This window comes from Triticum aestivum, chromosome 2D, assembly GCF_018294505.1.
Source record: "Triticum aestivum cultivar Chinese Spring chromosome 2D, IWGSC CS RefSeq v2.1, whole genome shotgun sequence".
Taxonomy (NCBI): Eukaryota; Viridiplantae; Streptophyta; class Magnoliopsida; order Poales; family Poaceae; genus Triticum; species Triticum aestivum.
In genome coordinates, this window is record NC_057799.1 from 624,043,670 (window position 1) to 624,066,150 (window position 22,481).

Below are 22,481 nucleotides of genomic sequence, written 5' to 3' on the forward strand. Positions count from 1 at the left end.
TGGCCGGACACACTTTTCTGGGTCATGCCCGGCCTCGTAAGATCAACACGTCGCAGCCCCACCTAGGCTCAACAGAGAGGTCAGCACGCCGGTCTAAACCTATGCGCGTAGGGGTCTGGGCCCATCGCCCTATGCACACCTGCACGTTCCGTACGCGGCCGGAAGCAGACCTAGCCCCCTTAATACAAGCGCGAGCTTACGGTCCAATGCGGCGCGCGCCACTCAGTTGCTGACGTCAAAAGAGCTTCGGCTGATACCACGACGTCGGGATACCCATAACTACTCCCACGTAGATGGTTAGTGCGTATAGACCAAATGGCCAGACTCAGATCAAATACCCAGAACTCGTTAAGCGTGTTGTTTATCCGCAAACGCCGACCAGGGCCAGGCCCATCTCTCTCCTGGGTGGTCTCAACCTGCCCTGTCGCTCCGCCACAAAGTAACAGTCGGGGGCCGTCAGGAACCCAGGCCCACCTCTACCGGGGTGGAGCCACCTGTCCTTTCAGCCCCCTCATCAGGATCACTTGCGGGTACTCAACGAGCCGACCCGACTTTAGTCACCACATGTGTCATGTATGTAATGTATATAGCATATACCCGTGATCACCTCCCGAAGTGATCACGGCCCAGTAATATAGCATGGCAGACGGACAAGAGGGTAGGGCCACTGATGGAACACTAGCATCCTATACTAAGCAGTAGGATAGCAGGTAAGGGTAACAACTGTAGCAACAATGACAGGCTATGCAACAGAATAGGATTAATCGAAAGCAGTAACATGCTACACTACTCTAATGCAAGCAGTATAGAGAAGAATAGGCGATATCTGGTGATCAAGGGGGGGGCCTTGCCTGGTTGCTCTAGCAAGTAGGAGGGGTCGTCGACTCCGTAGTCGAACTAGGCAGCAGCAGTGTCGGTCTCGTAGTCTACCGGAGAGAAGAGGGGGAAGAAACAGTAAATACAATGCAAACATAAGCATGACGATGCGTGACATGACAATGAGCGGTGCTAGGGGTGTCCTAACGCGACAGTAGGTGGTACCGGTGAAGGGGGGGACATCCGGGAGGTATTCCCGATGTTTCGCGTTTTCGAACAGACGGACCGGAGGGGGAAAGTTGCTTGTTTGATAGGTTAGGGAGGTGTGGTGGACGAACGGACTGCGTATTTGGATTCGTCTCGTCGTTCTGAGCAACTTTCATATAGAAAACATTTTCATCCGAGTTACGGTTTAAAAGATATGAATTTTCAAAGTTTATTTGAATTTCTGGAATTATTTATATTAAGCAAAAATGAAATATGACGTCAGCATGAGGCAATGCTGACGTCAGCAGGTCAACAGGTCGGCTGACCAGTCAAACCAGACAGGTGGGTCCAGTGGGACCCACATGTCAGCCTCTGTTAGTCTAATACTTATTTAAACTAATCTAACAGTCTAATTAGAGGGGTGGGCCCCATATGTCAGTGAGTGATTAGTTAAACTAATTATTTTTATTTATAAAACATTTTTCTTTTCCTTTTCCTTTTTTTATTTTTGCGGCGGGGCCCGCATGTCAGTGGCTGGGCCTGCCCAGTCAGCACGTTGACTGGGTTGACCCAGTCAACGGGGCCCACGGGGCCCACTAGCAGTGGCACTGGGGTGGGGCCCGGCCGGCCACATCGGCAGGGCACCGGAGAGTGGCTCCGGCGAGCTCCAATGCGGCGGCGCGGCGCAGGTGAGCTTCGGGTTTCGCCCACAGGGCATCCCCAGGGCTGTGGTTTGGCCCATTCGAACGGCCAGTCCACACCGCGTCGAATGGAGGTGGTGGCGTGGCTGGGGACGGCCGGGAACGTCGCCGGCGGCGAGGCAGGTGGTGGTGGGTTTCCGGTGAGCGGCGAACAGGGGGCTACGGGGCACGGCGAGAGCAGCAGACGCGCGTGTTGGGCCACTAGGAACCCCAGGAGCACGATGCGGCGCTCGGCCGCATGTGAAGGCGACCATGGCCACGGCGCCGAACTCGTCGGCGGCGAGGTTCTTCGGGCGAGCTACGGGAACGGGGCTACAGGCGTCGGAAAGCTCGGGAGAGAGAGGGGAAAGAAGCGCAGGCTCACAGCGATGCTCGCATAAGACTCGGGAAGGCCGGGGTGGCGCCGGAGCGGTGGTGTCCGCCGCGGATCGACGGCAGCCGAGGCGGTGCGGAACAAGGCGATGGCGGCGCTGCGGGGCTCCCCGGCTTGTTCTCGAGGGCGCAGGCGACGAACTCTTCCCCGGTGGACCTCCTGGACCCGTCGGTGTGGAGGACGGTGGCCGGTGGCCGCGTGCACGTTGACGACGCGGCCATGGAGGCGCTCGGCGAGGTGAGCAGAGAGGAAACGGCGCGTGTGTGGGGAACGGGAAGGCGGGCTAGGGTTCGGCAGGGGGGTCGTGGGTGTCCTCCTTATCCTCTCTAGAGCACTCGAGAGGAGCAGGTGTCGGTCATCCGGCCGTGGCGCCGGGGGATGGCCGCCACGCCATGGCCCCTGCCTTCTCCTCTGTACAGGAGAAAGAGGAAGGCCTGTGGTGGGCTGGGCCGTGCACTATAGCACTGGGCCTGTAGTGTACAGTGTGCACTTAGCCCCTGTTCCTTCTTCTAATTTTCTGTTTTGTATTTTCTCTACCCTTTTGTATTTTAATTTAATCCAAATAAGTTTTGTTGAACACAAAACTTGTCACATAAATAATAGGCAATGTTTTGAGCTAGCACACACGATTTCAAGTGGTTTGTAAATACAAAAACATTCGTTTATTTTGAAATGGCTAATTTATTTGTTGTTGGACCACTTATTAATTTCCTAGGGATTTATCTATGAGTCAAATGATGTTGGTACCATCATGGCAATGATTAGGGGAATTTATAGAATAGTGTGAACATTTTAGTTTTATTGTTTGAAAACTTTTATCGCTTGCCTTGATTTTGAATTTTGAATTTGAATGGGATTGAATCATCGGGAGAATAACAACAGTGATCGTGGTGATGTGGCCCCATTAGCAGGGAATTACTGTAGTCTAACTATCCGGGCGTCATAGTAGGCGAGCTATTGTTTTTTAGGAGTACGGCGGGGTAGGGCGGGGCGTGCTATTTAAGCTCGTGCGGGCGCGCTTCGGCAGGCGAGGTGGAACTAAAGTTAGACCTCGCCTCCCGCGGCACTGCGGACCGCCGAGGTGGGTCGATATCGGTGGGCCGAGTGGGCCGCCTGGAAGGCGCGCGCGCGAGCGGTCCAGGGCGCAGGGGCGGTGTGCGGTACGGTGGAGGCGCACTTTTTAGTCCCATGTCGCCCGCCGAAGGACGCCTCGACCGGCTTAAATAGCCGGATTCATGCACTCTGGCAGATAAGATAGTTAGTAATAATTTGATTTGACTTTGCACTGCCCGGGCAGCTCTGCCGCAGCTGCCCGGACAGTGGGCAGCTGCGGGAGTGCTGCTAGCGCATTGTAAACTCAAATCATATCATTAGTATCTATCTTATTTTTGATAGTTTACCACTCTACGCAAGTTTGTTTCACCTCACTTAAATTACATCATTAATACCTATATTTTTTAATATTTGTGTCACCTGATTTAAATCACATTATTAGTACCTATATTAATTTTGACCATTTGGCTGCCCCGGAGCACACACTCATGTCGCGTCACGTCCGGGGAGTGTGTTTCGGTTTCAGAGAACGAAAAATCGTAGAAAATTGTTGGAGGTTGGAAATGCACCGAAACTTCACATGCTTGCTTGACATGAGTGTCGAAACGTATGAAAAAAATGGGTCCATTTGAAGGATGTCAAAAAAAACCTCCGTCGGGACGGGGCCTTCGCTCCTACTAGAACAGCGTGCGCTGAGGGAGGTCATTTTTTGGCCATCTTCAGAACGACCCCAAATTTTGCAAGAGGGTAGGCATGGCCACCGTAGGACTCCTCGTCAAATTTCATCGTGTTCGGAGCACACACTCATGTCGCGTCACGTCCGGGGAGTGTGTTTCGGTTTCAGAGAACGGAAAATCGTAAAAAATTGTCGGAGGTTGGAAATGCCCCAAAACTTCACATGCTTGCTTGCCATGAGTGTAGAAACGTATGAAAAAAATTGGGTCCATCTGAAGGATGTTAAAAAGAAACCTCCGTCAGGACGGCGCCTTCGCTCCTACCAGAACTGCGTGCGCTGAGGGAGGTCATTTTTTGGCCATCTTTAGAACGACCCTAAATTTTACGACAGGGTAGGCATGGCCACCGTAGGACTCCTCGTCAAATTTCATCGTGTTCGGAGCACACACTCATGTCGCGTCACGTCCGGGGAGTGTGTTTCGGTTTCAGAGAACGGAAAATCGTAGAAAATTGTCGGAGGTTGGAAATGCCCCGAAACTTCACATGCTTGCTTGCCACGAGTGTAGAAACGTATGAAAAAAATTGGGTCCATTTGAAGGATGTCAAAAAAAACCTCCGTCGGGACGGGGCCTTCGCTCCTACCAGAACGGCGTGCGCTGAGGGAGGTCATTTTTTGGCCATCTTCAGAACGACCCTAAATTTTACGACAGGGTAGGCATGGCCACCGTAGGAATCCTCATCAAATTTCATCGTGTTCGGAGCACACACTCATGTCGCGTCATGTTCGAGGAGTGTGTTTCGGTTTCAGAGAACGGAAAATCGTAGAAAATTGTCGGAGGTTGGAAATGTCCCGAAACTTCACATGCTTGCTTGCCATGAGTGTAGGAACATATGAAAAAAAAATTGGGTCCATTTGAAGGATGTCAAAAAAAACCTCCATCGGGATGGGGCCTTCGCTCCTACCAGAACGGCGTGTGCTGAGGGAGGTCATTTCTTGGCCATCTTTAGAACGACCCCAAATTTTGCGACAGGGTAGGCATGGCCACCGTAGGACTCCTCGTCAAATTTCATCGTGTTCGGAGCACACACTCATGTCGCGTCGCGTCCGGGGTGTGTGTTTCGGTTTCAGAGAACCGAAAATCATAGAAAATTCTCGGAGGTTGGAAATGCCCCGAAACTTGACATGCTTGCTTGCCATGAGTGTAGAAACGTATGAAAAAAAATGGGTCCATTTGAAGGATGTCAAAAAAACCTCCGTCGGGACGGGGCCTTCGCTCCTACCAGAACGGCATGCGCTGAGGAAGGTCATTGTTTGGCCATCTTCAGAACGACCCTAAATTTTACGACAGGGTAGGCATGGCCACCGTAGGACTCCTCATGAAATTTCATCGTGTTACGAGCACACACTCATGTCGCGTCACGTCCGGAGAGTGTGTTTCGGTTTCAGAGAACGGAAAATCGTAGAAAATTATCGGAGGTTGGAAATGCCCTGAAATTTCACATGCTTGCTTGCCATGAGTTTAGAAACGTATGAAAAAAAATAGTGTCCATTTGAAGGATGTAAAAAAAACCTCCGTCGGGACGTAGAAAAAAATTCTTCAAGCGTGGATAGTCATAGCTTACAACACTTATACAGGTCATGTTGTATCAGTCCACAATAATTGTGGAGTGACAGAGCAGAACCTGTTGGAAATATGCCCTAGAGGCAATAATAAATGGTTATTATTATATTTCTTTGTTCATGGTAATTGTCTATTATTCATGCTATAATTGTGTTATCCGGAAATCGTAATACATGTGTGAATACATAGACCACAACGTGTCCCTAGTAAGCCTCTAGTTGACTAGCTCGTTGTTCAACAGATAGTCATGGTTTCCTAACTATGGACATTGGATGTCATTGATAACGGGATCACATCATTAGGAGAATGATGTGATGGACAAGACCCAATCCTAAGCATAGCATAAAGATCGTGTAGTTTCGTTTGCTAGAGCTTTTCCAATGTCAAGTATCTTTTGCTTAGACCATGAGATCGTGCAATTCCCGGATACCGTAAGAGTGCTTTGGGTGTGCCAAACGCCACAACGTAACTGGGTGACTATAAAGGTGCACTACGGGTATCTCCGAAAGTGTCTGTTGGGTTGGCACGGATCGAGACTGGGATTTGTCACTCCGTATGACGGAGAGGTATCTCTGGGCCCACTCGGTAATGCATCATTATAATGAGCTCAATGTGACTAAGGCGTTAGTCACGGGATCATGCATTGCGGTACGAGTAAAGAGACTTGCCGGTAACGAGATTGAACAAGGTATTGGGATACCGACGATCGAATCTCGGGCAAGTAACATATCGATTGACAAAGGGAATTGTATACGGGATTGATTGAATCATCGACATCGTGGTTCATCCGATGAGATCATCGTGGAACATGTGGGAGCCAACATGGGTATCCAGATCCCGCTGTTGGTTATTGACCGGAGAGGCGTCTCGGTCATGTCTGCATGTCTCCCGAACCCGTAGGGTCTACACACTTAAGGTTCGGTGACGCTAGGGTTGTAGAGATATATGTATGCGGAAACCCGAAAGTTGTTCGGAGTCCCGGATGAGATCCCGGACGTCACGAGGAGTTCCGGAATGGTCCGGAGGTGAAGAATTATATATGGGAAGTCCAGTTTCGGCCACCGGGAAAGTTTCGGGGGTTACCGGTATTGTACCGGGAACACCGGAAGGGTCCCGGGGGTCCACCGGGTGGGGTCACCTATCCCGGAGGGCCCCATGGGCTGAAAGTGGAAGGGAACCAGCCCTTAGTGGGCTGGGGCGCCCCCCTTGGGCCTCCCCCTGCGCCTAGGGTTGGGAACCCTAGGGTTGGGGGGCGCCCCCCTTTGGCTTGTGGGGGAAGCCACCCCCTTCCCCCTTTGGCCGCCCCCCCCCCCCTGAGATCCCATCTCCAGGGCCGGCGCCCCCCCAGGGGGCCTATATAAAGGGGGGGAGGGAGGGCAGCAACTTGACAGCCTTGGGCGCCTCCCTCCTCCCCTGCAACACCTCTCTCTCTCGTATAAGCTCGGCAAAGCCCTGCCGGCATCCCGCTACATCCACCACCACGCCGTCGTGCTGCTGGATCTCCATCAATCTCTCCTTCCCCCTTGCTGGATCAAGAAGGAGGAGACGTCGCTGCACCGTACGTGTGTTGAACGCGGAGGTGCCGTCCGTTCGGCGCTGGTCATCGGTGATTTGGATCACGGCGAGTACGACTCCGTCATCCACGTTCATTGGAACGCTTCCCTCGCGATCTACAAGGGTATGTAGATGCACTCCTTTTCCCTCGTTGCTAGTATACTCCATAGATGGATCTTGGTGAGCGTAGGAAAATTTTAAAATTATGCTACGATACCCAACAGTGGTATCAGTGCCAGGCCTCTGCGTAGTTACTATGCACGAGTAGAACACAAAGCAGTTGTGGGCATTGAGTTTGCCAATTCTTCTTGCCGCTACTAGTCGTTTCTTGTTTCGGCGGCATTGTAGGATGAAGCGGCCCGGACCGACCTTACACGTACGCTTACGTGAGACAGGTTCCACCGACTGACATGCACTAGTTGCATAAGGTGGCTAGCGGGTGTCTGTCTCTCCTACTTTAGTCGGAACGGATTCGATGAAAAGGGTCCTTATGAAGGGTAAATAGAAATTGGCAAATCACGTTGTGGTCATACGTAGGTAAGAAACGTTCTTGATAGAAACCTACAAACCACGTAAAAACTTGCAACAACAATTAGAGGACGTCTAACTTGTTTTTGCAGCAAGTGCTATGTGATGTGATATGGCCAGAAGATGTGATGAATGATATATGTGATGTATGAGATTGATCATATTCTTGTAATTGGAATCATGACTTGCATGTCGATGAGTATGACAACCGGCAGGAGCCATAGGAGTTGTCTTTATTATTTTGTATGACCTGCGTGTCATTGAATAACGCCATGTAAATTACTTTACTTTGTTGCTAAACGCGTTAGCCATAGAAGTAGAAGTAATCGTTGGCGTGACGACTTCATGAAGACACAATGATGGAGATCATGATGATGGAGATCATGATGTCATGCCGGTGACGAAGATGATCATGGTGCCCCGAAGATGAAGATCAAAGGAGCATAATGATATTGGCCATATCATGTCACTATTTGATTGCATGTGATGTTTATCATGTTTTTGCATCTTATTTGCTTAGCACGACGGTAGTAAGTAAGATGATCCCTTATATTAATTTCAAGAAAGTGTTCACCCTAACTGTGCACCGTTGCGAAGGTTCGTTGTTTCGAAGCACCACGTGATGATCGGGTGTGATAGATCCTAACGTTCGAATACAACGGGTGTTGACGAGCCTAGCATGTACAGACATGGCCTCGGAACACACGCAATACACTTAGGTTGACTTGACGAGCCTAGCATGTACAGACATGGCCTCGGAACACGGAGGACCGAAAGGTCGAGCATGAGTCGTATAGAAGATACGATCAACATGGAGATGTTCACCGATCTTGACTAGTCCGTCTCACGTGATGATCGGACACGGCCTAGTTAACTCGGATCATGTTTCACTTAGATGACTAGAGGGATGTCTATCTGAGTGGGAGTTCATTGAATAATTTGATTATATGAACTTAATTATCATGAACTTAGTTAAAAATCTTTACAATATGTCTTGTAGATCAAATGGCCAACGTTGTCCTCAATTTCGACGCGTTCCTAGAGAAAACCAAGCTGAAAGATGATGGCAGCAACTATACGGACAGGGTCCGGAACCTGAGGCTCATCCTCGTAGTAGCCAAGAAGATCGCTCACCAGATGGTCATAGACGGGTACGCCAAGCGCATGGTTGAAGAATTCGTCGCCGCAGCTCCTGAACCGGCACTCAAATCCGGTGGTAGGCCGGACCATGCCCTGGAAAATTGGTTCTCGGAGCTCGACGTCGACTGGGTTCTCCAAATCGACGACGAGCAAGGCTTACGGCGGCTGCTTCGAGACAAGCCGGCGACGACGCAAGGCTTGGTGGAGAAGTGGATCCGGGCTCTTACCGTAATTGTCGCCAGTATCACTGAATTGGTATTCCCCTTCCACTGGACGCCGGCGGTCGCGCTGTTTGGTAAAGCGAGCATCACCGAGATGCTCGATGTCGTGGATGTCATCATCACCGTTCTCGAAGCGGAGAAGCTGCAGGTCGTGCTTGACATGTTTGTCTGTGTCTGCTGCGTCGCACATGTTTACGCCGGTAGTCATCTCTCCAGAAGCCCAACGCATTTTCAACGAGATGGGTGGCCCGTTAGAGAGAGAAGGAAACAGGCTATGGGAGATCATATTAAGCACGATGAAGGAGGTGAGGACACTCATGGAGGAAGATGACTCATGGGCTATCGAGATCTCGCGAGGAGGAGGCGAGGTTCACAACAACACCCGGTTCATCATGGATTGCATAGTATGCATGAAGAATGCACGGACTTCAATGAAAAGCTCTGCACTGAGCGACAACACTGAAAACCTTGGTGTCCTGATCGATGGTACAATCGATTATCTAAAGAGCCTTCTCTTCACAAAATCGGAGTCATGCTCGGATCAAATCCTCCGGTATCTCTTCCTGCTCAACAATTCCTATTTCGTAGCTAATGTGGTGTCTGAGTCATCCTTCATTGATGAGCTGTGGGACCTCGAACTTGAACTTACGCCTGAGTGTAAGAAGTACATGGATAGTTATATCGATGTTTCTTGGGGGCATGTGGTCTCCTGCATACCAAAATCAGGATTTCCTGGACCGATCCAACGTTGGATCAACACCTCTTCAGTGGCAAAATTCGAGTCAGCATTTCACAAAACGTACCAGACTCAGAAGTTGTGGAAGGTTCCGGACCCTCGGCTCAGAGATGCGCTGCGGAGAGCTATTACCGAAAGAGTCATTTCAGGTTACCGCGATTACCTGGTGGTGCATCTGTTGCTAGAGAAACACGTTGTCCGTGAAAGTAGTCGTCCTGAAGTTTTGGAGGGGATGTTGGGAGAGCTATTTGAAGGGTGAGAACTGCTCGACGCATAGACAGAGTCACCTGACAAATCAGAGGCTGGAGTGATATTTCACCGTTGCATTCGGATTCTATTTTCCCCCTTCCTTTTGAGGTGAAGCTGTATTCTGAATTCTGTTGGCAGCTTAATAAGCGTCGGATACTGTATCAACTAGGCACCTGCTGCGGCTGTTTTAAATTTGATGTCCTGATTCCATTTCCAAGTCAAATACTTCCGCATTTGCCTCTCCGTCAGTTCCATATATAGATAACTGCCATGTTTATTTCTGATTATGCAACATCATATATGCACTTGTTTTTTTTTTTGTCTATTTCCATAAAAGTTCAGCTTGCAGATGCCAAGAGCACTGAAGAGTAAAAGTAAACGCATACTTGGGGAAATTTGGTCACAAAAAATAGTTATATTTGCCTGGTATCTGTGAAAATTCATTTGCGTTTCTTATACACCAGTAAGAGTACTAATGCTTATCTTACTATTCTACGCCATTATATATGTAGACCAGCAGAAATAATCATTGCCGATACATTACCTTTGAGCTATATATTTTATAATCTCCTAGAGCGAATGTTCAATCCTTTTTTAACCTTTATAAATATAATACAATAGATTAATTGGACAGACTTAATACCATTTTCAATCTTGAGCTAAACTGACGATATACGCAACATGTATCGTCATCACGGATTTCCCAATGTCTTTTCAACAGCAAAAACTGAATCAGCAAAACATCAAGACTTTTCCTTCAACAAGCATCAAAACACTTGATGTTACACACACCACAACACAGCTGGATTACACCGTTCATGGCCCGTGGTAATGCCTGACCAACGGTGCACATCTCTCGTTGTAAATCTGTGATGCATTTATAAACCTATATTCTCTATGTAAGATTCACAAGTACGAAAGTCTGGCTAATGTCTACATACGAAGAGAAGGGAGAAAAAGGATGGAATACAATATATCACCAAAATTTAGTATGATACTCTATGATGCTCTAGCACGGAGTTACGTACAACCGGTCAATCTTCATTTCCAAGGCACTTCTTGACAGAATCATTCTGCATCAGCTTCTACTGAGCTCTGCACGGCATGAGGAGAACGGAGGGTTTCATGTGTTTGACAGGCCTTCATTGTCTTGCAATGCTCCGCCTCATCGTCCCGTACATTCACGAATACATCATACAAGTTATCTGCAATGGGTTAAGGGGAGCAGTGAGCAGTTCATTCAAACTCATAATCTTTATGGACAAAGCATTAAAGGGGAGAGTCCAGCTTTTTTTTATAGGCGCTATATTATCAGCATAGAGGGTTAAAATCCGAATGGCAGTAAGAGAGTCAGCAGATCAAGTAACAATCTACTGAAATGAATCATAACTGTGAGTGAAATTAATTCCCAAAGCTACAGGCAATTTGTTAAGCCCTGACATTCTGAAAACCGTAACTCAGTAAAACTGCCAGGGGGGAGAAAGAACTATACCAACTTTAGGCCTCCTAGAATTTGGAGCTCTTGATGTTTGAAACTCATCTGGGAAACAAGCCATGCAAGCAATAAGCATAGAAATTAATGTTTAATACATATAAAGCATAGAATAAATACAGGTTAAGGTACATCTAGAAAAGAACACAAGTGAAGTAAGGGCCTACCAAACATGTAGAGATCCTCATTCATGTAATAGTTTACAGCCACCTCTGGAGCTGGTAGTTTTTTCAACTCCTCTGAAATAAGAACGAGTAGCTCACATTATTATGGAACTGGAAGTATCATTACAGCAAAGGAAATATGTTTGGATTGGGAGAACACATTAACTGAGTTAGCAACTTTCCCAGTGCCCAGGTAGGTAGGCACCAAAACTATGATTTAAGCAAAGAGCAATCACTGGTTTGTACGATTTAAGCTTTCCATTTTTTGGTAGGATTAGGAAGGGCAGATTTAAATATAGGTTAAAGGATAATGATATAAATTGCAAAATGGATTCCATTACAAAGTCACAATGATTTGGCCCTCAACCCCTCAGCTCAAAAAATTCTGAACAGAAGGTTGTTCACTTCAAACCAAACATGGGAAACAAGAGATAACCAACTTGACTATATAAGCTAATACTCTGTATTCAATAGGCAGGGTGCTGTTATTCCATAAAATCCTGGATACAGAACTTGCACAACAGGAAGAATTTACTTAGCCCATTAAAGTTGCCTTACCTCCATTGAGCTTTAGGAACTTGTCATAAGTTGAGTATGCATGCCTCTCAACACATTCAGAAAAGTGGTCTGCATACAAGATATTCGAGTTCAGAGCAGCTTTATCATCACAAAAACACAGTAACAAAAAAGAAACATCTGCTTCATACGTAGAAGTAATATGTGCACTCACATGCCATTCTTGGGCTCAGCATGTACATGGCAACAGTGACAAAGTAGTAAAAGAAGGCACTAAACCGCGCAAGAAAGCGATCAATCCATACAGAGTTGCCACCCAATGCCTGATATGAACAAAGAGATTAAGAGAATGAAGAAAGTAAGAAATATGCAATAACATAATCCAGCAGAAAACTATATATCAAGAGCTGAAGTTAAGGGCTCGGTAGAAAACAGGATATATTCATTTTTGACACATAAAAACATTGAATGAACAGACATATAAAAGATTTTGCACATACTTCCATGATTAAGAGGTGATGGAACTCATTCATGCTTTCAGCAAAGTGCACTTTGATATTGTCAGCTCTTCTCGACCAGCCAAAGGTCTCGTACAAGTGAAGCACCGATATAAACGCTGTTCAACAATCAATCAGTCAGTTAACAAGAGAGTGACTAAATTTGTACTGCATGCCAGACCATACCAAAACCATATATGTAGAGGCAGAATTCAGTAAGCTGCAGACATGAAGATGAGATCCTCACCAAAATAGGGCACCCTGGCGATGGTCTCGAGCACGAAGAACCTGGCGTAGTCGCGGTCGCGGTACAGAATATCGAGTATAAAGATGACAGTATCCTGCGGACGGACACACCAAACGTTGAGGCCGAGAGTGAAATCTGATGACCTCGAATGCGCCGGGAATCTGGGCTGGAGTCAGACGCTCACCGTGAGGAATACGTTGAAGGACTGCTCGAACCTGACGACCCAGTCGCCGTCCTCGCCTGCGAGGGTCAGTTCTTCGTCGAATCCCCCTTCCTCCTCCGGAGGAGGAGCGGCGGCCGCCTCCCTGACGGCGAAGGAGTCCTCGACGGCGGACACCTCGGCTTCCTGCTGCTCCTTCTCCTGCCGCGTCCTCGCCGTCGCCTCCGCGCGGATCCGCCTCCCCCTCCTGCGCGGCACGAAGTCAACAAAGCCGTACGGCGAGGAGGCGAGGAGGCGAGGAAGGAGATGACGGGGGATCGAGTCGAGCGGGTTACCCGGAGGCGAGGACGGCCGGATTGAGGCGGCGAGCACGAGGAGGGAGCGGGAGGAAGGCGGTCGGGGCGCGCGCGGAGGCGGCGGCGTGGCTGCGGGCGAGCGCGGCCCGGAGCGGCGCCGCGGAGGCGGCCATGGCGGTGCGGAGAGGGGATGGATATTTTCCCGGGGCGTGGCAGTGTGAGATGGGCGCGGCGGCGAGGTGGGTAGTGGGGAGTGGTGGGGTGGCGGGTATATTCGCGCGGGCGCCCGGCGCGTGGGGTGTTTTGTCGTCGGGGGGAGGGGGGAGCGCGACGGCCGCGGAAACGACGGCGCGGCGGACGGAGGAGGCGAAGCGAGGCTAGCGTGACCGCGACCGGGTGCGCGTGGGCAGTGGGCCGGCTAGTGCCGACTGACTGGCCTCGCTGGTTGATCGCTAGTGCGGCGCGGGGGAGACCCGTGCCGTCCGTGTCCCCGGTGCCCAACGGGTTGTGGCAAAGAGTGAGAGGTGGCGCACGCCACGAACTCGGTCAACATTGGCCGTGACTCGAACATCTGTGAGGTTGTGAGCCGCCTGGGAGCACGATCGGCATGGGCCCGCTCATCGGAACTAGAGTATCACGCATGCCACGACCAGGCAACCGCATCCTGAGTTATCCAAACACAAATATGGCGACGAGCTTCAAAAAAAACAAACACATGGCGACGACACAAATATCGCGAGGATTTCAGGACTACGGTGCATCAGCCCCGTCTGTTACTCCCTCCGTCGGAAAATACTTGTCATCAAAATGGACAAAAAAAAATGTATCTAGAACTAAAATACATCTAGATACATCTCCTTTTATCCATTTTGATGACAAGTATTTCCGGACGGAGGAAGTACTTATCAATCAAGCAGCAGGTTTAGCCCACTAGCGCTACAAAATTATCCACCACCGGATCAGACCGACTAGCGGCTGGCTGACAGCCAGTTCACATAAGCTACATCATCTTAGCATGTTTGCCCTCTATTCTCAGGCACATCATGATTGTTTCCTTCAAAACCCCGCGTTTTCTTTCTAATCAGAATCATCTGCAGCCTGCCGCCGCTGCTGCAGGCTGAGAGCCGCTGCCAACGTTCGCAGAGGCCGCCTTGTTCGAAAGGGCCTCTGCCCCCTGGCCCTTGTTGATTGAGGCCTCGGCGTCCTTGCCGGGAAGTGGCGGGGCGTCCGAGCTCTTGGAGGCGTGCCGGTTGCTCCTGAAACGGGTTCTCAGCTTGCTGAAGGGGCGCCAGTGCCACCGGTTCTGCGACTTTATCTGGCCCATCAGCTTCTGCTGCTCCCTCCGGACGATCCTCCGGGTGTACCAGGCTCCGCCGCGCCACCCCAAGGCGTACCTGAAAGTAACACAAAGTTGGCAGGTTTCATCCTTCAGGTTTGCAAGATTATAGATATAACAATGATAGTTGAGCGTTAGTGTCAGTATGGATTCTAAGATTCACGGCAGAGACCAGGACCACTTATGTGCACCACTCACTCGTGATTGATTCAAAGGAACTGAGGCGTGACAGGAAATTTAGCATGTTTTTCAAAATTCGGAGCATTTACAGAATCACGGCGAAACTATGTCGTTTGCGCATGTCCCACTGATGGATGTATTTGGAGGAGGGTGTTCAACTAAATATATGGCAACATCGGAGTCAGAACTACTACAATTTTGCCTTTATGCATATTCAGGTGGTGCCAAGTTGGAGCAGGGTATTCAAAACCAGATGTGATATTAAATAGTATTTGCACAAAATTAAAGCTAAACCCGAAAGCAATCGATAAAATAACCCAAAGTAAATAGCCTATGTGCAGCACTCACTCTTAATTATTTCAAAATGAACTCAGATGTAACAGGAACTTTAGCAGGGATTTCGATTATGAAGTTCCTTTGGAACATATAAGGAAGATGACGGCAAAACTATGTTATTTGTCCATGTCCCAGTAATGTGTATAGCTGGAGCAGGGTATTCAACTAAATATGTGGCAGCATAAGGGCTACACTAAGTTGGAGCAGGGTAATAGAAAAGCAGCTGTGATATTAAATACTATCTCTGCAGAAAATGAAAAATAAACTCGAAAGCAACCGATAAAATAAGACAAAAGTAAATAGGCATTCACATCCTAAGTCAGTATGTCAGTGTTACAGCCAATGTTTATATGAACATATGATTCCATGATTGATTGAGAGTTGAGGCATGTTGATCAGCATTGACTGCATTAATATGAGCATACAGAGTATATATAAGCTTCACTAGGGCATTGAAACCTTATGTATGTAGAGAGTAAGTAACGTATGCCTGGTGCTACCAATACATATATTATTGAAAAAGGTTTGGATCACAGTAGTATATATATATTAAGAACAGCATGAACATACCCAAAAACCGTAGTTGTCAATGCAGTGGCTATACAAGCTGAAGTGCTAATATTATAGGAGGTAACAATCTTTTTGATCTCATCATGTTCAACTTTGTGGGTGTTCCTCAACTGTTCAGAAAATAAAAGAGAAGAAATGTATCAAAGATTGTCCAGAGAAAATATTCAGTAAAAGTAACAAATAAATATTGAAGGTACATCAGGTAGTTGATCCGCCGTCTAGAATGAAACAGGAAATGGAAGCAAATGTTTCTAACTGTACGAAAGTTGTGACCATCAAAGTGTAAACCCCACTGTTATAAACACACCATAACTCATCACAAATGTTAAATATCATCACCTCAAATTTCTTTTAAAAAAAGATGAAACAAACAACAAAATACATGTTAATCTCATCATCAGAAAACATGAAAGCATGTTGCACTGAATTGACAAGGTAAGACATATGCACACAGGGTTCTGATTGTCTTATGCCAATAAGCTACCCTGGAGCCATCTTGAACTTCTGTCAAGGGTCTAACTGCCTATTAGCATTTCTATAAGTCGTGCACCGAGAAATGCACATTACAAAAGGAGAAGAATGTAACCCATTCACAAAACAAGTAACCATGACATTAACAGACTCTCCTAAATTGCTTACAGATTCCTCAATGGAATGGAGCCTCTTGTCGATCTTTGTTTGCTGCATATGACGAAGAGAATAACCTATAACAAGGAATTAAAAACGTATTAGAAACTGTAAATCATCCAAAGAGAGAATTACCAAGTAACTTAAGAAACAGTACAGATGTACGGCATAATGACATATGCTCCACTCGGCATGCATTACCGACATGAACAAAAACAGCACATAAAGCGGACTTCCTTTGTTAATTGCAGTACACGAAAAGGGGCCTATCAGGCTATCATCAGTTGAAAAAAGGCAAGTAGTCTGACTTGAAAGTAAGCACGCATATTGGAATTACTTGACATTTACTAGTCAGGTAAGGGGCGAAAGTAGTTCCACATCTCAACTAAACCGGGGATCACCAGAGAATCCAACATTTCAAGTGAAATAGTTACTGCTGTACTAGCGTGCAGCGATTGGGGAGAAAAACTCATCAATTAGAGTGTAACTTCTGAAATTGTGCACTTGCATTCAGTCATCACCACCAATGGGGGGCATTCTGAAACAAAACTGCTCTAAGTGCAGCCGTGGTTCCCATTGAGGTGTGCCCTATGGTCTTACATAAGCCAAACAAACTAATTAGGGTTCAGCAGCAAGCAGCTGCACAACTGCATCACTCTCTTCGTCAGATAGTCAGATACATCGATTGAAACAACTAAATCAATCGGACAAGCCAACGACACACTCTGAACCCGAGAACAGCATACAGAGTTTACGAACTGCGTTAGAGAGCAGGGGAGGGAACAGTGGCGTACCGGCCCACGCCGTGAGGACGGAGGCGATGGAGGTGCCGACGGTGAAGACGACGCGGTGGCTCTCGAACACTTCCTGCACGCACGCACCGCGTCGGGGCATCAAAACCAGATCACGGGAGGCGCGCGGGTCGGGGGCGCATCAGGGATGGGGTTAATTTGATTTGATCTGGGCGGGGCGGGGCGGGGCGGGGGGAAGCTTACCTTGGTGGAGAAGAAGGTGTCGCGGACGGCGGCCCAGGAGTTGGTCGCCCGCCGCCGCACGCTGGGTAGCGACAGCACCGCGCGGCCCGCGCCGGCCAGCCGCCGAGCCGCCATCTCGGGTGTCCTCTGCTCGCTCGGTGGGATTTATTTTCTTGAGGATTTCGTTCGGGGGGAGCGGGGTTTGGGGGGGAAGGTGGGCACGATTCGGCTCCCTTGAGCGCGCAACCAACTTGCGAAGGAAGAAACGGAACGGAACGGGCGGCGGCGAGGGGGGCGGGCCAAAATAGCCAGCGGCGGCTACGGACGGGGGAGCGTCGGAGGGCAACGCGGCGGCGGTGCGGGGGGCACCGAACCGGATTCTTTTTCCTTGTCCACTGCCTATTGGCTATTTTTTTTCGTTTTCAGAAAATATCAAAAGATTATCAGTACTCCCTTTGTAAACTAATACTCCCTCCGATTTCTAAATATTTGTCTTTCTAAAGATTTCAAATGGACTACCACATACGAATGTATATAGACATATTTTACATTGTAGATTCACTCATTTTGCTTCGTATATAGTCACTTATTGAAATCTCTAGAAAGACAAGTATTTAGGAACGGAGGGAGTATAAGATTTAGTGATCTAAACGATATTATACTAATTTACAGAGGGAGTACTAGGTACCAATATTCATGCCATTCCATCTTCCTCGCCACAATCACTACCAATCCCAAAATCCGTACAATGATCCAACGGTTTCGTCTTGGGGGTTTGGATGGTAGTCGCTCAAGTTTATTACTCGGTTTTTATGTATGTATGGATTTTCCGCAAAGAAAAAAAATGGATGGATTTGTCGATCATATGTGATGTGTTAATCTTATTATTTGTATTTTGAGAAAGACATCACATCAGTTAGGCTACTTGTAGTGGGGAATATGATACGCTATCTGTGATACTAGTATATTTCCGCAGAATAAAAGGTAGGATGCTATCTATGTAGTGCATAGTATCATATATTAATATTTTATTACAAATGACTTTTTTATTATCATGCATGACACATGATAGCACATCATTTATTAGTAGGTCTTGCTCATGATAGCACATCATTCAATATGCAGATGATACTGTATTATGCGTTGATCATCTTCCTCACAAGGCTAAACCTCAAATTATTGCTTCATATGTTTAAAATGATGCTTGGGTTAAAGATCACTTCCACAGAAGAGAAATCCTATGTGTGGGAGATGATGATGAAACTCTTAAGATTTATGCTCACATTTTTATCTCAGATTGGGTACTTTCCTATGAAATACCTTGGGGGTTCATGTGAGCTTCTCTTGCCTGAGGGGGTTGGATTGGGATTTCATGGGATCCAAATACATTAAAAAATGTGACTATTGGATTGGTAGATCTGCATCCTCTTGTGGTAGATTAACTCTTTTGAACTCTAATCTTTCTAGTATTGCGTACTACTACATGTCTATATTCCTTTTGACGAAGACATTTATCAAGAGATTATATAACACATAGAAGGAGGTTTTTGGCAATCTGGTAATGTCAAACAAAAAAAGATATTACCTAGTGAAATGGTCTAGAATTTGCATGTCTAAGAAAAAGGGTGGCCTGGAAGTGAAAGATTTACATAAGTAAAATCTCAATTTGCTCGCCAAATGGTGGTGGACACTAGAAAAATATATAGGATTATGGCAAGACATTGTGACGGCTAAGTATTTCAAAAGAGCTACTATAGCCATTGTGAAGAAAAAAATCAATGATTCTCCTTGTTAGAAAGCCATTCTTGAAGTGAAATATTTTATATGGTTGGAAGACATGTGGAAATCCATAATGGTAATATTGCCAAACTTTAGAAGAATACTTTTGTTGATAATATGCTCCTGGGAAATTTCATCAGCTTTTTAACATTTGCAATTTCCATGATTGCACAGTTAAGGTATTAGTTCCATTTTCAGGAGAAGGTTAAGTCCAGATTGTGATAAATGGAATGGCATTTTTGCAATGGCCAGAAACCTTTGTGCCTCTGCTGATGGAGACATAATTAAGTGGTCTCTTGGCCTTAACTCTAGCTTTACCACTAAGTCTGTGTATAGTTTGCTTGAACAAAAAATTGCTAGAAATGATTATAGGTGGATCTGGCAAGCCAAGATCCCCTTGAAAATCCAGATTTCCCTTTGCGAACTATTCCAGTAGGTCACATGTCCCATGCAGGTCGCCCTTGCCTCTATGTCTCACTTGCAGCTCGTACGAGCACGTTCATTGCCACCGGCACGACCACCATCATCACTAAGGGGAGGAGACAGACTGGTGGGAGTGGGCGTCATAATCACATGGAACCCTTCGTGGTCAACACCGCAGTTGCCGGAGAGCGCACCTCCTCCTAGTGTCGTGACATCAGAAGCCTTGATGCGTCCATGGTAATCGGTTGAAGAGGACCTCTCTACCGTCCTCCTAGGTGATAGAGTCGAGGATCCAAAGATGACAAGGGTGACTGGCCACTAGTGGTAGCTACCTAGCAGATGGGTCGGGCGGTGGTTTGGAATCTCTGATCCGGAATTCCCGGATCGTGAGATTTGGCTGGGGGCTTCTGCGTCCTCTCTATCCGCTAGTATGACAGAACTATGTGATAACTATCCTATTGATGTATCTAATAGTAAAACGTGTCTACATACATTTGTATCTAGCTAAATCCGAGACAAGTAAAATAGACCGGAGGGAGTAGTTTAAATGGTCAACCAACTGCGTTGATCTAATCGAACAATGGTGGCAGTGCAACAAGCGAACACAATGAGATATGTTGCCCATAATCGTTATTCCCGGCCCTCGCGTAGGGTTTCAGACTGAGTGGGGGTGAACTAGGGCATCTTCTGGTCACTTATAGCAGCCAATGCCATGCTACAGGAAATGAATCCCTACCGGACTCAATTACACCCTTATAACTGCCCAACTATTTGGAATTCTAGCCAAAGGCTCTCTCATGTCATGTGTCATAGGAATTTTAGAACATGCCTAGAGCTATGTATGTTGGTCTCTGCCTCCATTTCTTAGCAATTTGGGTCAAAATTATGCCAAACCTTTGAAAAATTTCCATAATTTTAGTTGGCTCACAAGCACAAATGGGCAACTCAAAATCAGGATAAATTTATAATGTGTCATTTGTATGGTGCAAAATTGTCACCCAAAAAAATCGTAAATGTTACCTGGCCTACGTCAGCCAGGAGCGAGGAACCAACAAACGCCCATCCAGCCATAGATTGCTTTCACACGAAACATGACGTAACGATGGTGCCACATTAGTTTCCCCTACCAGTTGACTGCGAACAGCTAGCCGGCGAACACCCTTTTCTTTTTCTTCCCAACAAAAAGGAAACCGGGTGGTGCGGGGGATGGGGATCAAGCATGGGACCTCCTTATAGACTAAGGTGGGCTTCTACCATCGTACCTAGTTGTCCTTCTATTATAAAATGTTATAAAATTTGGTACATATACCTTCATGTTCCTTTTTAATTCTAATTACCTGAATATATATCAAAAACCTGATTTTGTTTCTCATTTAAGAGATGGCACTTTCTATTATCAACAGATAATAATTTTATATTAAGAGATGGCATTTTTTATTATTGTAGAGATGTCATTTTCTATTATTAAGAGATGGCATTTTTATTGTTAAGAGATGACTTTTTCATTTTAAGAGACGGCATTCTTTCTTATTAAGAGCTGGCATTTTTTATTTATTAAGATATGGCATTTTATTATTAAGAGATCACATTTTTTATTTAAGAGATGGCGGTTTTATTATGTAGGGATGGAGTTTTTAATTAAGAGATGACTTTTTTTATTTATCAAGATATGACATTTTATTATTAAGAGATCCCATTTTTATTTAAGAGATGGCATTTATTATTTAAGCATGGATTTTTTTAATTATGAGATAGCATTTTTTATTTAAGAGGTAGCACTTTTATTATTTAAGAGATGGCATGTTTTATTTTAAGAGATGACATTTTTTATTAACAAATGAAATTTTATATTTATTATGAGATGAAATGTTTTTTGTCTATTAACAGATGGCATTTATCTTAAGAGATGGCATTTTTAGTTTAAGAGATGACATTTTTACTATTTAAGAGATGACATTTTTTATTAATAGATGACTTTTTAGTTTTAAGAGATCACATTTTTATTTTAAGAGATGCCATTTTTTATTATTAAGAGATGGAATGTTTTAGTTGTTAAGAGATGGCATGTTTATTTATTAAGTGATGGAATTTTATTTTTAAGATATGGTGTTTTTTGTTTAAGATATGGCATTTTTATTAGTTAAGAGGTGGGTTATTTATATTAAGAATGGCATATTTTATTTAAGAGACACTAGTGCAGAACCGGGCTATATCACCGGTTTGTAAGGCCCTTTAATGCCGGTTCTGTAACCGGCACTAAAGGGTGGGGGCCCTTTAGTACCGGTTCAGCACGAACCGCCACTAAAGGGCCACCACGTGGCACGGGCCAGGGCCGGGGGCGGGGAGACTTAGTACCGGTTGGTAACACCAACCGGTACTAAAATGTTTGGAGTTTTTGGGTTCATGATTTCTTTTTCGTTTAATTTTGTTTTTTCGTTTAATTCTTTTTCATTTGCTGGTATTTTACGATACTACATATTGTACACGTTTAATTCTTTTTCATTTGCTGATATATATATCTTCGGCTGCGACCCACTTGCTGCTCCGCGCCGCCGCGAGCCTAAGATGCCGTTTTATCCTTGACAAAGCTTCATGTGGATTATCATATGCTTGTTCAATTAAACCCCTCTCCCGTACGACGTCGACCTCCCGTGCTTCCACCGCGCCGAGTCGATGGAGCTGAGATCAAGAGGTTCATCCGCCTCAAGCTCCCCAAGCATGGGAGTTGTGGGAATGGGTTCATAGAGAAAGCTCGTCGCTGGCCAACCGTGGATCTCGATCCATGTCCGTCCTGCCTACGGCTTTCCTATTGAAGCAGATGCTCTGCGAAACGGAGGCACACGCCATTACCATTGGTGTTTGCCGTGTCGGGGCAGGCATGCATGTGCCTATCTGGCTCGCTTCCTGTCTTCAACTACAGTGACATAATCAGCGATGTTATGGTCCAAGACCCACCGAAGAAGCCTATTCAACATGAGTCAGATCAATTTTTTCAAAGAACTTCTCAAA

General features: G+C 46.4%; 2 protein-coding genes and 1 pseudogene across 2 annotated transcripts; 1 reads left to right on the forward strand and 2 right to left on the reverse strand.

The window, feature by feature from the left end:
• Positions 1 to 8,666: 8,666 nt before the first annotated feature.
• On the forward strand, positions 8,667 to 9,885 carry LOC123056089 (exocyst complex component EXO70H1-like; annotated as a pseudogene).
• Positions 9,886 to 10,603: 718 nt separating this feature from the next.
• LOC123055085 (ubiquinol oxidase 4, chloroplastic/chromoplastic) lies at positions 10,604 to 13,760 on the reverse strand. The gene is made up of 9 exons (XM_044479003.1): positions 13,287 to 13,760; positions 12,976 to 13,198; positions 12,792 to 12,885; positions 12,548 to 12,663; positions 12,262 to 12,370; positions 12,090 to 12,158; positions 11,535 to 11,606; positions 11,368 to 11,415; positions 10,604 to 11,080 (listed from the first exon to the last, which is right to left on the reverse strand). The coding sequence occupies exons 1-9, from the start codon at positions 13,418 to 13,420 to the stop codon at positions 10,944 to 10,946; spliced, it is 1,002 nt and encodes a 333-aa protein (XP_044334938.1). The 5' UTR covers positions 13,421 to 13,760; the 3' UTR covers positions 10,604 to 10,943.
• Positions 13,761 to 13,970: 210 nt separating this feature from the next.
• LOC123055086 (uncharacterized) lies at positions 13,971 to 17,558 on the reverse strand. The gene is made up of 5 exons (XM_044479005.1): positions 17,292 to 17,558; positions 17,091 to 17,163; positions 16,309 to 16,373; positions 15,670 to 15,779; positions 13,971 to 14,641 (listed from the first exon to the last, which is right to left on the reverse strand). Exons 1-5 carry the CDS (start codon positions 17,403 to 17,405, stop codon positions 14,335 to 14,337), a joined length of 669 nt encoding a protein of 222 aa, XP_044334940.1. The 5' UTR covers positions 17,406 to 17,558; the 3' UTR covers positions 13,971 to 14,334.
• Between the last annotated feature and the right edge of the window lie 4,923 nt (positions 17,559 to 22,481).

What these genes read in the sequence shown, in the direction of transcription:
- LOC123055085 (XM_044479003.1), bottom strand. Translation starts at nt 13,420, where the DNA reads ATGGCCGCCTCCGCGGCGCCGCTCCGGGCCGCGCTCGCCCGCAGCCAC. An exon ending in CCTTCAACGTATTCCTCACG is followed by an intron (nt 12,886 to 12,975) that starts GTGAGCGTCTGA and finishes GTCCGTCCGCAG; the next exon opens with GATACTGTCATCTTTATACT. An exon ending in CGCCAGGGTGCCCTATTTTG is followed by an intron (nt 12,664 to 12,791) that starts GTGAGGATCTCA and finishes ATTGTTGAACAG; the next exon opens with CGTTTATATCGGTGCTTCAC.
- LOC123055086 (XM_044479005.1), bottom strand. Translation starts at nt 17,405, where the DNA reads ATGGCGGCTCGGCGGCTGGCCGGCGCGGGCCGCGCGGTGCTGTCGCTA. An exon ending in CGTCCTCACGGCGTGGGCCG is followed by an intron (nt 16,374 to 17,090) that starts GTACGCCACTGT and finishes TCCTTGTTATAG; the next exon opens with GTTATTCTCTTCGTCATATG. An exon ending in TTGACAACTACGGTTTTTGG is followed by an intron (nt 14,642 to 15,669) that starts GTATGTTCATGC and finishes TGTTACTTTCAG; the next exon opens with GTACGCCTTGGGGTGGCGCG.